The sequence below is a fragment of the Papilio polytes genome, unplaced genomic scaffold (genome assembly GCF_000836215.1).
Source record: "Papilio polytes unplaced genomic scaffold, Ppol_1.0 DF823399.1, whole genome shotgun sequence".
In the NCBI taxonomy this organism is placed as follows: domain Eukaryota; kingdom Metazoa; phylum Arthropoda; class Insecta; order Lepidoptera; family Papilionidae; genus Papilio; species Papilio polytes.
This window is the reverse complement of record NW_013525805.1, coordinates 3,597,082-3,610,282: the sequence shown is the minus strand read 5'-3', so window position 1 is coordinate 3,610,282 and position 13,201 is coordinate 3,597,082. Positions and strand designations below refer to the sequence as shown.

The 13,201-nt window shown below is 35.2% G+C and overlaps 1 protein-coding gene across 1 annotated transcript in view; it reads left to right on the top strand.

The window, feature by feature from the left end:
- The first annotated feature begins 4,450 nt into the window (after positions 1–4,450).
- LOC106104753 overlaps positions 4,451–13,201 on the top strand; it is a 9,688-nt gene continuing 937 nt past the window's right edge. The window contains exons 1-5 of the mRNA XM_013284884.1: positions 4,451–6,501; positions 9,663–9,943; positions 10,163–10,255; positions 11,392–11,477; positions 12,872–12,995. Coding sequence (XP_013140338.1) covers positions 5,553–6,501; positions 9,663–9,943; positions 10,163–10,255; positions 11,392–11,477; positions 12,872–12,995 — 1,533 coding nt within the window. The 5' untranslated portion in view covers positions 4,451–5,552. The remainder of the gene's footprint in view (positions 6,502–9,662; positions 9,944–10,162; positions 10,256–11,391; positions 11,478–12,871; positions 12,996–13,201) is intronic.

The window sequence follows — 13,201 nt, the reverse complement described above, 5'->3', positions numbered from 1 at the left end:
TATTTTTATTTTGGTCTCTTTGGCTTTATCTCTTATCGTGTTTAATTAACTAGGAAAAAAATCTTTTTCTCATTTATGATACGAAATGGAAATTGTTACGACTGTAGTGCCATCTATTTAAGGTTAGACTAGACCTTTTTTTAAGAGGGAAATGCTTCGCTACGCATACTCATACCTCGTACCTAGAGGGAAGATGCAGAGGTTTTGTAGAACTATCTCCCGTTCCCTACGGGAATACCCACTTATACCCTCGGTCTCTTTCGCATATTCATCTTAACATAAATGGGAAAATTTACAAAACCGACGTAAGACCCGTCATGATGTATGGATCTGAATGTTAGGCAGTAAAAGGGAAGGATGAAAGGAGAATACATGTGGCGGAAATGCAAATGTTAAGATGGATGTGTGGGGTAACAAGATTGGATAAGATACGAAATGAGTATATTTGAGGAAGTTTGAGAGTAGCCCCAGTGGTTGAGAAAATAAGGAGTAAAAGGTTAGAGTGGTATGGGCATGTTATGAGAAGGGATGAATCGCATGTAACAAGAAGGATGTTAGTTATGAATGTGGAGGGGTACATCGGTAGAGGTAGACCTAGAAAGAGATTGATGGATTGCGCGAAAGGTGACATGATCAAGAAGGGAGTGATGACTGAGATGACGGATGATAGAATGCTTTGGAGGACGAAAACCCGGTGCGCTAACCCTACTGGAGTAGGATAAGGTAGAGGAGATGATGACCCTCGGTCTCTTTCACGCATGGAGGTATCCATGACCGAATACGCTAGCCGTAAAATCAGCTTCTTCTCTGTGGTAAGACATGTTTCTCTAGTCTTCTAGAAAGACGCACAAAATATCATGCACGCCTAGCACACGGGCGAGGGATCACATGCCTGCTCGAACGATCCTATACACAGACCCGATAGACTGAAATTATCGAAATGACTGACCTAAAGAGACTGCTGACTTGATTTTAATTCCGTTCTCTTCTTATGAGTCGATCTCTAAGAAAGTATCTTTTAGTATTGAATTGAATTGATCAAATATTAAATAGGACTAAGTGTGCCAATACCAGATATAAAACAATAATGCTAATTAATTAACTGTCGATAATTATCTTGTTTGTATCGCAGATATTTTGTATCTAGTAAATTATGCTTATCAAAATAATTTAGGCATATCGTGGTCTTATCATTTAAAAAATAAGCTGTTCAGCAAAGCAAAGCTATTTTACTGTATGTTGTCCCTGACCCATCGCACTTAGAATATAAGGTCACACGACTATTTATAGAATATGAAAGTAATATGTCTGAAGTTTACTAGATTAGACACATACTCGTAGTATGATCCCTGTATTGTATCCTGTATGTCCACTGACATTTGACTACTGTACTGGTATCCATCCACCACAGATACTAAACCTAACCCAGCGCGTCTTTAAAGCAATAGAGTGCGTCAAAGGACAGAAGATTTGCCGGGAAAAAGCTAAGAGCGAAATTGTTTTATTGACAGTAATATCACAGGAAAGTAGCTGATGAATACAGGCTTATTTTGTTTTTTCTTTTTTTTTTAAATCACGCTGACGAAGCCGGGGACCGCTAGTAGCTATTATAAAAAAATCATATATAAATGATAAGTTGATTGTAACTTTTATGATTTGATAAGGATGACCTCATTATGGTGCAATCGCTTTTTGTAAAGTTTATTTTGAAAGCCTCCGCAATTAAAATTCTTATCATAGTCTTTATAATTATTTATAGGATAATTTAACAGTAGTAGGGGCTGCTGGATGTCGATTCAACGACCACACAGAAGCCAAGCATCAAGTGGCAGTAATTCAGCACTTCATCAGACGAGTGTTTTTTTTTATAATAAAAGGGGGCAAACGAGCGGTAGCAACATAGAGGTGGTCAACGACGTACTAGAGTCATCCTAGCGGCCAAACTCTAGTTCTCTTCCACGTCCTACCTCATTCAAATAAATGGGAAGAACAGGAGTAGCGGGAAAGAGGATGTATATGAGAAGAAATTGTCCCTTTGCTGTACAATTTTTATTTTGCCCTTCACAGCGTGCAACGCACAATATCCTCAAAATATTCTTTTGTTTGCAGATGTGTGTGTGCAGAGGTTACATCGTTGTTGACGTATTATTAGTTCGCTACAAAAAACAATCAAATATTTTAGATAGGCTTGGACACAAAAAAATAAGAAAAGTAAATAACACTCCAGGTAATTTTAAACGTGTTATTCCCGGAAGGACGATACTTCCTTTTTTGTGTGACCATTCACCCATTCACCAAATCACTCACCAGGTAGGGTGCTACTTAATAATTATAGTAGACTCATTACGTGCATGTGAAAAAAAATTAAATTACCATTTGAAGATAGATTTCTAACATTTATTTCTGTGTGTTTCAAATTCTGAACAGTACAGCACACAGTACACAATACTGAACATTCTGAATATTCTGTCAACAGTTCAAATACAATCCAACCAATCAAACATACAGCAATAAATTACTTGCCTTTGACTTACAACGTGTAGTGAGAAAAACTTTGATTTTCTGGCGGCCATTTTGGATATAAAGTCGCAAGTTCTTGATAAATGTAGGCCACCGACCGCGACGGCACAGTTAGATGTTAAGATAAGAAAAGCTGTAACTTGCAGATACTCTGGAAGACCGTTAGATCTCATTCTTTGTACAGTTGCTTATAATAATGACAAAAAACCGCCGTAAAATTTCATTACTTTAATGACGCAGTTAGGCGGATGTATATTAAAATTAAAATACGGCAATGGAATTATCGACCTTCGACTTATGATAATGCACAGTTCTTAAAGACTTGTTACAATCACAATTGGTTTCTACCAGTTTTTTAAAATAAACCTATTTCAAATGACAACTCTTGTCTTTGGTATTTGTAGCTGGTATATGATGATTTTCATTAGTTGAAGAACTACAACTCTCAGTTTCGTCTGATAAATAATTTACTGCAATCTCCTTCTTATAAATCTCCATTATGTACGAGTATGTTAATCTTTTATCTGTTAATGGAGTCCATAAGCCAGGTAAGCTTCCTAACACAGTGGGTTCGATCCCCGGTGTGAGCCGACGATGATTATAAACCGAAGCCAAACTTTTTGCAATATAACTCATTAACCGAATGGTGCAAAAAAATCACAATTAAGTTGGTACAATTGATAATAGCATTATGTCTGATACGTCTGCAGAAGTATGTCACGATATGAAGGGAAACAGTATGGGTCAGCATAGAAGTGACATGACCATCGCCAGGCGGCTTATAGAAATACTAATGTTCCTAGATACCCGTGCAGATAACGCAAAACACTTCAGTCAGTTTTAAAGCATTTTCTTTGGAATAAAAAGTATTGTTACTACTAGCCTCCCTCCCCCTACGACCCGTACCCGTAATAGAGTCCGTCTAATCCTGCTTTTCGTTCGGTTTAGGTAAATTCCGAAAACTTCCATTGAGTCTTTAATGCCTTTGTTTTCGATATAAAAAATATTTTTATTGTCTGTAAAGATTTTCTTTGTCTATGGCATTCAATTTTTTTAAAATGGCATTTGTATTTGTTCTACTTTAAAAATACCATTCTACTCCTACTTATTCGAAGTTGGAACCACGCAGGATGTATCATAAATTGTATATTGTATTTTATAACTCACACGTGGATTTTCCCGCGTAACTGATGTCTTCCGGCAACTTATTTTCATATCAAAGCGGTGGCTAATTGGCACTCGATATTGTTTTTAATAAATATTTAGTAAATATGTAAATTATTTTAAATAAAGCTTTCGTACCTTATAAAATACGTGTTTTGTTATCACAAATGTAACACAAATTCATTTATCTTTTGTATCCATCAGTATTACCAAGTTATGGTATACTAATGTCCTTTAAGTTAACACCCCATCCAATACCATAAATTGGGGTAGTATGACAGAAAGGTAAATGTTACTTCTCTGAAGCCAAAAATTTTGGAGACTTGGAACCACTTATTTCGTTAGGTCTTAGTTTAAAGTAGTAAATTGTTTTGCTAAAAATTAAATCTTCGAGTAAACTTTGTAACTTGGTTCAATTTTCAGCCGAGGTAAACTTTGTGCCTAAAATATAAATCAAGGATCAAAAACGTTAATTAAAATAAACATCAATTAGACAAGACTATAGCGAGGAAAAAGATCTTCCGGGATGTAGCTGAAAATTGTGTTTTTTTCTGTTTTTAAATAATTAGGAAAACCTGATGTGTCTAGTAATCAATAAATCTATAATAATACGCGGTTCTATTTTTTATCAACATTTTTATTATTTTCAAAAATGAGTAAAATTAAAATAAAAATTAAGCTAAAACAGTTTTACTTTAGTATTTCGCTTATAAGTAGGTTAGAAGTGCTTACGTAAGCTTGTAATTGCATTATATATCTACCTACGATCTCTTTACGCTCATAGTAAAATACCTAAACATTTGACATCTACTTTTTACTTATTCCTGTCCCGCTCACTCATGCAGGGGATTATTGTTAGTGGAATGCGCGCGTCGGCTAGTCTCACTACACGAGGCATTAAGGCGGAATATCTTATTAGGCGGCACATGATAGCACTCTGTTGCTATCGAAATAGAGTTGATTTTAACGTGCTTAGTCGAAGTAATTTTTCTTCTAACATGTCGACAGTGTTACGAGACTATCCATAGTGACTACCTACTTTGTAAGAGTACAATCATAAATCTTGTTTATAATCAGGAATAATTATGTGTCTAAATAAGGATTTAAACATGTCAAAAAATTGGTAAATTTACAAAAAAAAATATGGTCCTTATTGAATTTTTTGAAACTCAAAAACAGGCTCATAGTTTAGCAGCAAGTTATGAAAAGTCCTTGAGAACTAGTCTCGTAAGGAGTGCGGCTACGTCATCGACGGTATTTTTGTAGGTATGTATACCACTAGCTTTGGCCTGATTGGCCAACAAAGCCTTGTCGGCAGCCATTTTGTTCAATGCTGAGTCACCAAAAGGTGAAAAATATACATGAACCGCACTCCCCACGAGACTATACAACGGTATTGGGCATTTCCCTCGTGAACACAAAATTTGGGATTCATGTTCCCGCAAACTATGCGTGAGGATAGGAGATATTTCTTTAAAATTTTCCTGAAGAGTTTTCTTCAATTCTGAAAAAGTTTTGACGAATAATAATATAAATAACTGGGAAGTTTCAAAAAGTTATACAAACAACAAGACGGAAGTTTGTTTTCCACCTTATCCTTAGTCGCCGCAGGTCGTCGCCGGCATACACACGTTTGGGCGTAATTGAATTTCCGAAAAAAAATTGTGTTGAATAAACAACGATCGCATATTTTGTTAAAGAATTGAAACAATTACCTGTCAAGATTTCAGTGCAGTTGTTACGGAGTGCAGTGCTAGTGTTTACGTAGCTTTCAGAAGCTAATGTCACAAACGGACATATGATGTAGTCGTGCCTATCTCCTGGATCTTATGGACTTGTTGAGTACAGTGGCTTAAGAAAACTCAAACATGACGGAAACTACGATAGTGAAGGTGAAAACCGAGCGGCCTGATGAGGCGGAGATCAGGGAATTGGCTGCTAAGATGGTGGAGGCCAATAAAGCGAAGGCAATAGCAGCTTCTGCAGCGGTGCCTCGGCCTCCAGGTTTGGCGGGAGCGGCACCTGTTGGCCCTGGAGGTCAGATGGGCATCCTGAATTATTTAAACCGAAAGAATGGTGTATCAATCGAGGTGCAGAGGCCCACTTCTGATGAAAAGAAGACGCCGGCCCCAGATGAAGCCAGTTATAAAGGTCATTTCGGCTGGGATATGCTCGGCAAATGTCATATACCTTACATCTATCGTTCCGGCGAAAAGTATGTTGCGGTTCGCATGGTGGAGATAAAGCTTCTCAACAAGTATTTGAACTATCTACACGCGGACATTTACTCCTGTACATGTATCAGGAGCTATTATATTACGGAAGTGGAAGCGCGGCTTCTCAACGAGATAAACACGCGACATTGTGACGGTCAGTTTGGTCGTGATGCCTTCACTCAGAAGGATTTAGTGGTGAGACTCTCGGATGCTTACGAGTTCTATAATTTCTTGGACGTTTGTTACAACAAATTGTTACGTGGTACGACCAATAATAAGGACAAGTGTGGCTTCATTAGGATAAACAAGGAGTCTGTAGTGCCGTACACAGTGCGTGATAATCAAAAGTTTGTTCCATTATTTTATTTTGAAGGTGAGACGGACAACTTAAAGTTGAAGGCGGATCAGCTGAAAGGCTGGGACCTGTCGTATTTGAAGTTCTGCTGTAAAGTGCAAGGAATACGGAATGAACTGTTTGCCAGCGAAACTTGTTCAGTGATAAGTTTGTCGGACATTAAGAGCTACTTCCCGCCAGGAACGGAGTTCGAGGAGTACTGGCCCAACAAAGTGGTGGAGTCGCAGCTACTAATATCAGCCAAAGGTAATTTTTATATTGAGATTTTTTTTCATACAATACTCTATATTTTTCCCTCGACTTCGTCTGTGCAGAATTAAAATATGAGTGAAAAGGATCTCTTATGGTATTCGAGACTATGTTCCATATTTGTACTAAATTTCAATAAGGTAACTAGAATCGTTGCAATGTTATTAAGTAAATATATCAATCAAATGTATCCTACAGAATTCATACATATTTTCAGGATCATAAGTACCCTATTTGTTCTTTTAGACTATTTTTTAATCAAGTAAACAATTCTGGAGATGCCTTTTAACAAACATCCAGCGGAACATTAGCATTTATGATATGAGTAAGATAGAACTGGTATTCATTATAAATAGCAATATTGTCTAGAATATCTTATGAAATATTCATTTATATACTAGCTTTTGCCCGAGACTCAGTCTGGATGAATTGGAAAAAAAATCAAAAGTAAATAGCCTAGTTCTTATAGACTATCCTCTACATCTATGCCAAATTTCATCGATTCAGCCATTTAGGTTACAAACTCTAACAAACATCCATCTAAACTTTTGGATTTATAATATTAGTATGAATATCATACAAAATTTAATATTCCAAGTGTGGAACAGTTTACCTCATAATCTTATAAATAAATGAAACTAGCGGGGGAAAGTATTGGTTTATCAAATCTTTAATATCTCGACAATTTTCTAGAAGGATTAATCTTGGTGAAAACTTTTATGTGGTCTAATCCATTTACAAAAGTCTGTTAATACATAACTGTTATACAATATATCAATAACTTTCAATCAATATTTTTTAAATTCATGTATTTAAGAATATTAAGGTTTAAATAAATATTCTTGCAATAATATAATCTATTATTTGTTTGTACACTGGCTGCTATTTAAATGGACTGATCCGATATGTCTCTTTTTTAATATGTTTCGTAACAAAGTATATCTAGTGTTTAACTAAAATTTATAAATCATCCACATTTATTTAAGTTACAACAATATAAGCATGTCCCACCAAATGGTCAAATGTCCGATAACAATCCAATATGTAAAATATGTGATGGGAATATTGGATTTTGTTCCCTTATCTGATAGCGATGTCACTTTTAAGCTATCTGAGCCTTTATCAGCCAATAGTGGGAAAGGCTTTTAGTCTCTCTGTAAGGTTACATTTGTTTTTAGGTAATTGTAACAATTGTGCTTTTCTTAATGGGACACTTATTAGTTAGCTGATATAATGTGTAATTAAGCTATCTTAACCTACAGTTAATTTTCTATATGTACTTGCCTGATAAGTCATTGACATCAAAGAGTACAAAAATATGAAAATTGCATCAGTAAGTATTCTGTGATGGCAATTTGTTAAATGTAAACAGTATGCAGGCAAATTTATTGCTTTTAGTTGCAATAAAAATGTAGAAAGTGCATTAAAAATGCACACTAGCAAAAAGTATAGTAAACAATGTAATTGTAAGCAATTATTGTTAGTACAATTATAATGCATTTCTAATATTTTTGTTGCATGTGAAAGTGATAATTATCAACATAACACAGTATTAAACCTATATTAATATTAAATATGTTTAAACTGAACAGCAGTATCCTTAATATTACATATGTATGTATGTTTTTTTTTATCAGGTATTTACAAAACAGTTCTTAAGTCTTTACAGATGCCTTTATAAAAGTTAATGTCTAATACAAAATGTTAGTGAAACTAAGAGAATATTAATCTCTGTCTAAAAAAGCTAATTAAACTGCCTCAATATGTTGGCGCCAATTTTTTATTCAGCTTTTGTAACTAAATACCATTAAAAGTACATTAGATCTCTAGAATGTATTGATATTAGTACAAATTAGACTTTATTATAAGGATATAAAGTTTATAATGAAATTTGTAACATATTAACCCAATTTGTCTTGAATCTTAACATTTTATCTATACAAAACATTGATTAAGATATTTCTGTACAAACACACTTGTTGTTCAGAAATATACACACAAATGAATTTAAAAGAAGCCACAAGATCTAATCATTAAGTAGATTTTGATAGTGAAATATTATACTAATATTATACATGTGAAAGTTTGTAAAGATGGATGAATGTTTGTTTCTACACAGATATTAATGAAAACTGGCATAGATGTAAAACATAGGCTATTTACTAAGTAATTTTTTAATCCTGCACATATGAATTTGTAGGCAAGCTATATTTCTAGTTGTTCTCATTATGATTTAGTTCAGAAGATTATTATTGTAAGACCAATATAGTAATTTAGAAGTAACTCATTAAATTTAAAATTTTAAAATAGTGATTTTGGCATGATATAATTTTGTAATTTAAACATTTTACCAACCACTACGTAAATCTCTCATTTTAATAATATGCCAAGAATTGTCTTAAAATCCTCGTATCGTAAAATCCGTATCTCATTTCAATCTATATTAAAATAAACAATCTATTTGACCCACAAACCTAAAACTGTCACTGTTTTTCTATTTGAATAGTAGTTATCTTAATTTTGAGTGTTACATAGTATACATATTTGTATGTACATAATACTTGTTTTCCTTGTTCATTGCCGTTGGCAGTGAGACATTCGAGAAAGACGCGAAACCTTCAGAGAGCCTTGACATGATAAAAATAATTTGCATGACTATTCACAGATAACTTTAGGTCTGCCTTTTAACTGATCAATACAATTCTAACTTAAGTGTGGTATTATTGTTTTGGAATAGAAAGAGAAATGTCGCACATTTCTTAAAACAATTGGTTGCCTTCGACATTTAATCATTTTGTTAGTTTTTTTTTCTATTATTAACGAATTGAAATATCCATGTCCGTCTTTCGGATCGTAAGTGTGATCTGGAGGAAAGGATATTGCGGTTTTATAACGTCATATTATCTAAACAATTGCGTGTTGTGGAAGTCCACTCTGACAATGGCTATGACGTCAAATCGCAAAACAATGCTCATAACAAACTACGTAAACAGCTAAAATTTTAAATTGGTGTTTAAAATTATAGAAAATTTAATTATCTTCACATATGTTTATGGGATTAACTATTACAAGTATGAATATTTAAGCAATTTGCGCGAGAAAATATTCGTTTCTTTACTTGTTATTACTAGACAATGTAATCAATGTGTGATGTACAGGGTCGGCATCAGGCGGTGGGCAATGGACACGCGCGCCGCCCGCCCCGCCGCCGGGCACGAGCAGTGCGCACGCGGCGAGCAGTGCGAGCGCAGCGGCGGCGATGGGCGGGGCGCGCGGCCGCCGACCTGCGACGCGGCATTCGCCCGCAGCCGCGGCGGCAGCGCTACAAATACCGCACGGTGGACTTACCGCAGCTGCTGTTCAAGCACTCGCCAACAACTGGAATCTGCCCGGCGCGCTCTCGCAGGCGCAAACGCAGCAGGTGCTGCGGCTCGCACAGGTACAACACAAAACTGACCATACAATAGGGATTGCACCAACACATGCCAGTCATTTACTCCTGAATACAAAGATCCCCGATCATTTTTCTCGCAACGTTTATTGATTCATCAACGATATTGCGTACTTTATTCTCACCCTTATACAAGAGAGAGAATTGCTATAGAATTTGTTGTAAGTAGAGACAAATACAGATGTTTGATGTTTTTCGTGGTGGTAGGCGCAAGTGGCGGCGCAAGCGCAGGCGGCAGCGCGCTATAACCTGGCGGCCAGCATGCCGCAACACCGCTCGCAGCATCAACGGAACGTGCAGGTCAGTAACTCTAAACCTCGCGCTAATTATACACTATACAAACTACACACTACCCCTTTCAGAGCCCTTTAGCGTAGTTTTCTCATTTTATTCATATACAATTAACTGAAAATTAAATTAAAAAAAAATAGCTAAGGCGTGGTCCTCGATCTCGTATGTTATGTCGTACATATTTGTGTCTTTGTTTTACTTATGTTGCAAAGATAATATTTTGAACAATTAAATATAATTGAAGTTCAACTTTGAACATTGGTTTTATTGTTTCAAGAAATGTATTTTTAATTTGCGCCTAGTTTCGTTGCAATTGCACGAGGTTTTTATGCTCCAACGATGCAGTTATTAATTCCGTATTTTTAATTAGATCTCATGAGGCGAGGGTTTTATACACACTTAAAAAACCACAATGGTACTTATTGAAAATATTTACATGATCACTCTCTAAGAACGTAACAAATATTTCATTTCGAATTCCAATATTAAAAAAGATAAAAATGTTTAGGTTGTAGGGTTTGAATAATGCACTGAAGTGGAGCTTATTTTATTGCGATTTCCATTGAAAACAATAAAAATTAAATAATATTCAATGAATCACACAATTTATTTGAATGGAAACACAAGCAATACATATTTTAAGGAAAAATGTTCATAATTTTTTTACCATATTTCTCTAACGTGGGAAGCATCTTGAAAAATCAGAAATAGCATATTTTTGAACAATGTAAACCCACATTTGTATAAATTTGAATGATGTGATTGGTTGCATTAAACCATAACAATTTGCAACCTAAATATATAATTTCATTGCTGGATATGAAAAAACTTTACTAAGTATGGTATACACAAATACTCTTTGGAAATGTAAAATACATTAAAATTAGTATGAAAGACTTGAATCCAGGATTATTGAATGCTACCTTTTTTACTTCCCTACATGCATGTGTTATAGATTTCCTAAGCTTGCTACAAATTCAAAAATGGTGGGTTTTTATTTTGATAAATTTATATTGTTATTTTCTTTGCCTGTATGGGATCCTCGACTGTGTGAAGAGAGCCAGGAGCTTGTAGTGGTTAATTTATTCTGTATATATATTTTGCGTTTGGTCGGTGTTGTGAAACATGTGTATCGTTGGTTGCAGTTTCCGAACAGTTCAATAACAATGGCGATGGCGCAGCAGCCGCCCCCACCTCTGGTGCGGAGCACTGCGAACACCAACACCATGAAGTGAGCATGCTTCTTATACCATCTTATATCATACTCACCATATGTACAGTCAGGCTAATTGGCGGTGTTTCAACTTAAAAGCTACAATTACATTTTTAAACGAGACGCGAAACAAAAATCAATACAACGCAGCTTATAAATGTGTTTGAACGAAAAAAGTCAGTGATCCACTGCTAGTATATTTTCTTTAATAAAAAGCCCTTACGCTTAAAACACGCTTTAGGTTATATATTTTCATGCTATTAAATTTAGGGGCTAGATAAATTCGAAAAAAACCTTCATGTTCGAAAGGGACCGTAAACTATAAGCTGCCAACATTGAGGAAGCGATTGTCATTTATCATTTGAATTTGGACATTTGCGGATGAAGCCGCACTGGAACAGCTAGATAATGTAGGAGAGGCGGTGTCTGTCTCGTTGCAGTGAACAAGGCAATTTTTCCAAAAGTGGAACACCGTGGATTTCTCGAATGTACCATTCCCGCCAAATACCATTTATAGAAACATTCTTGTATGTTAGAAAATTTCTCCATACTATAATAGAATATATATTTACATATTCATCAAGGCTTTTTACTGCAGCTATGTTTTTTTTTTGTACGTTTAACTTTTTTTTTTTAATATCTGTAAATATTTGAAAACCCTTTAATAAGTTGTTAGTGTGATGTGTGATTTCATACTGAACTTTTCGTATTTAATTATGAAAGTTGACATGTTTTTATATGAAAGTAATAAACCAGCTTTTATCTTATCTTGAGCTTTGATAATACTTAAATCTCAAAACACCCTACTATCAACTACAGTGATCTATTCTTATCTAATTAAGTATTATAAGTACAATTTGACAAGCCAGCAAAAATACATATAGATTAGAATAAACATGATGTTTGTAATTCCGTTCATTACTTTTATCCTCACTTCATTTCATCCATGCTTCATTATGTAGTTTACATATAGCTTGTTTTAAAAAATGTGATCCAAAAACTACAAACTTCCGTTTTTGGGGTGTAAATGACTTAGGTATATCATATCGTACATTTGAGGTTGGATATGGACCACGCCTTCTAAATTATATAATATTTTATGATTTTTTTCTAATTAAAATCATCCATATATACCTCCAGAAAGAGTTACATTTAGGACCTATTGATGTTACTCTTTATCATCACTAGTAGTCGCTCGCGGCACCGTCTGTATGTAACCGTATGTTATTCCTGACTCAAATTACGGCGAGATTCATTCAGCCATTCTGGAGATGCATAGAAACATCAAAACTTATGCATTTACAATCATCATTGACTTATCTTTGTACCTACGAAGGGTCGGCTCAGCTTTTCCATACATTTCTATCAGAGTTTGCATTTATAATATTAGTAATACTTGTATATTGTTGCAGTGTTCCACCTCAAGTCACAACCGGGACAATGAATGGCCACTCAACCTCTCTGTCCGTGGAGCCGCGCAAACGGCTTACCCCTATAGCAGACATCAATACAAATGGCAACCATACGCCGTATAAGGTAACATTTACTTGATAATATATAAGAATAATATTAAATTTAGGTCCTTACAACCTCTAAAGATTTGCGAAAAGAAAAAATATTCAAATAAGACTATTTTTTTTATAATATAAGGTGGCAAACGAGCAAGCGGCCACCTGAATACACCGAAATGAAAAGCGACCGCTGCCCATAAACATCCACAATTGCAGTTGCGTTGCCTACCT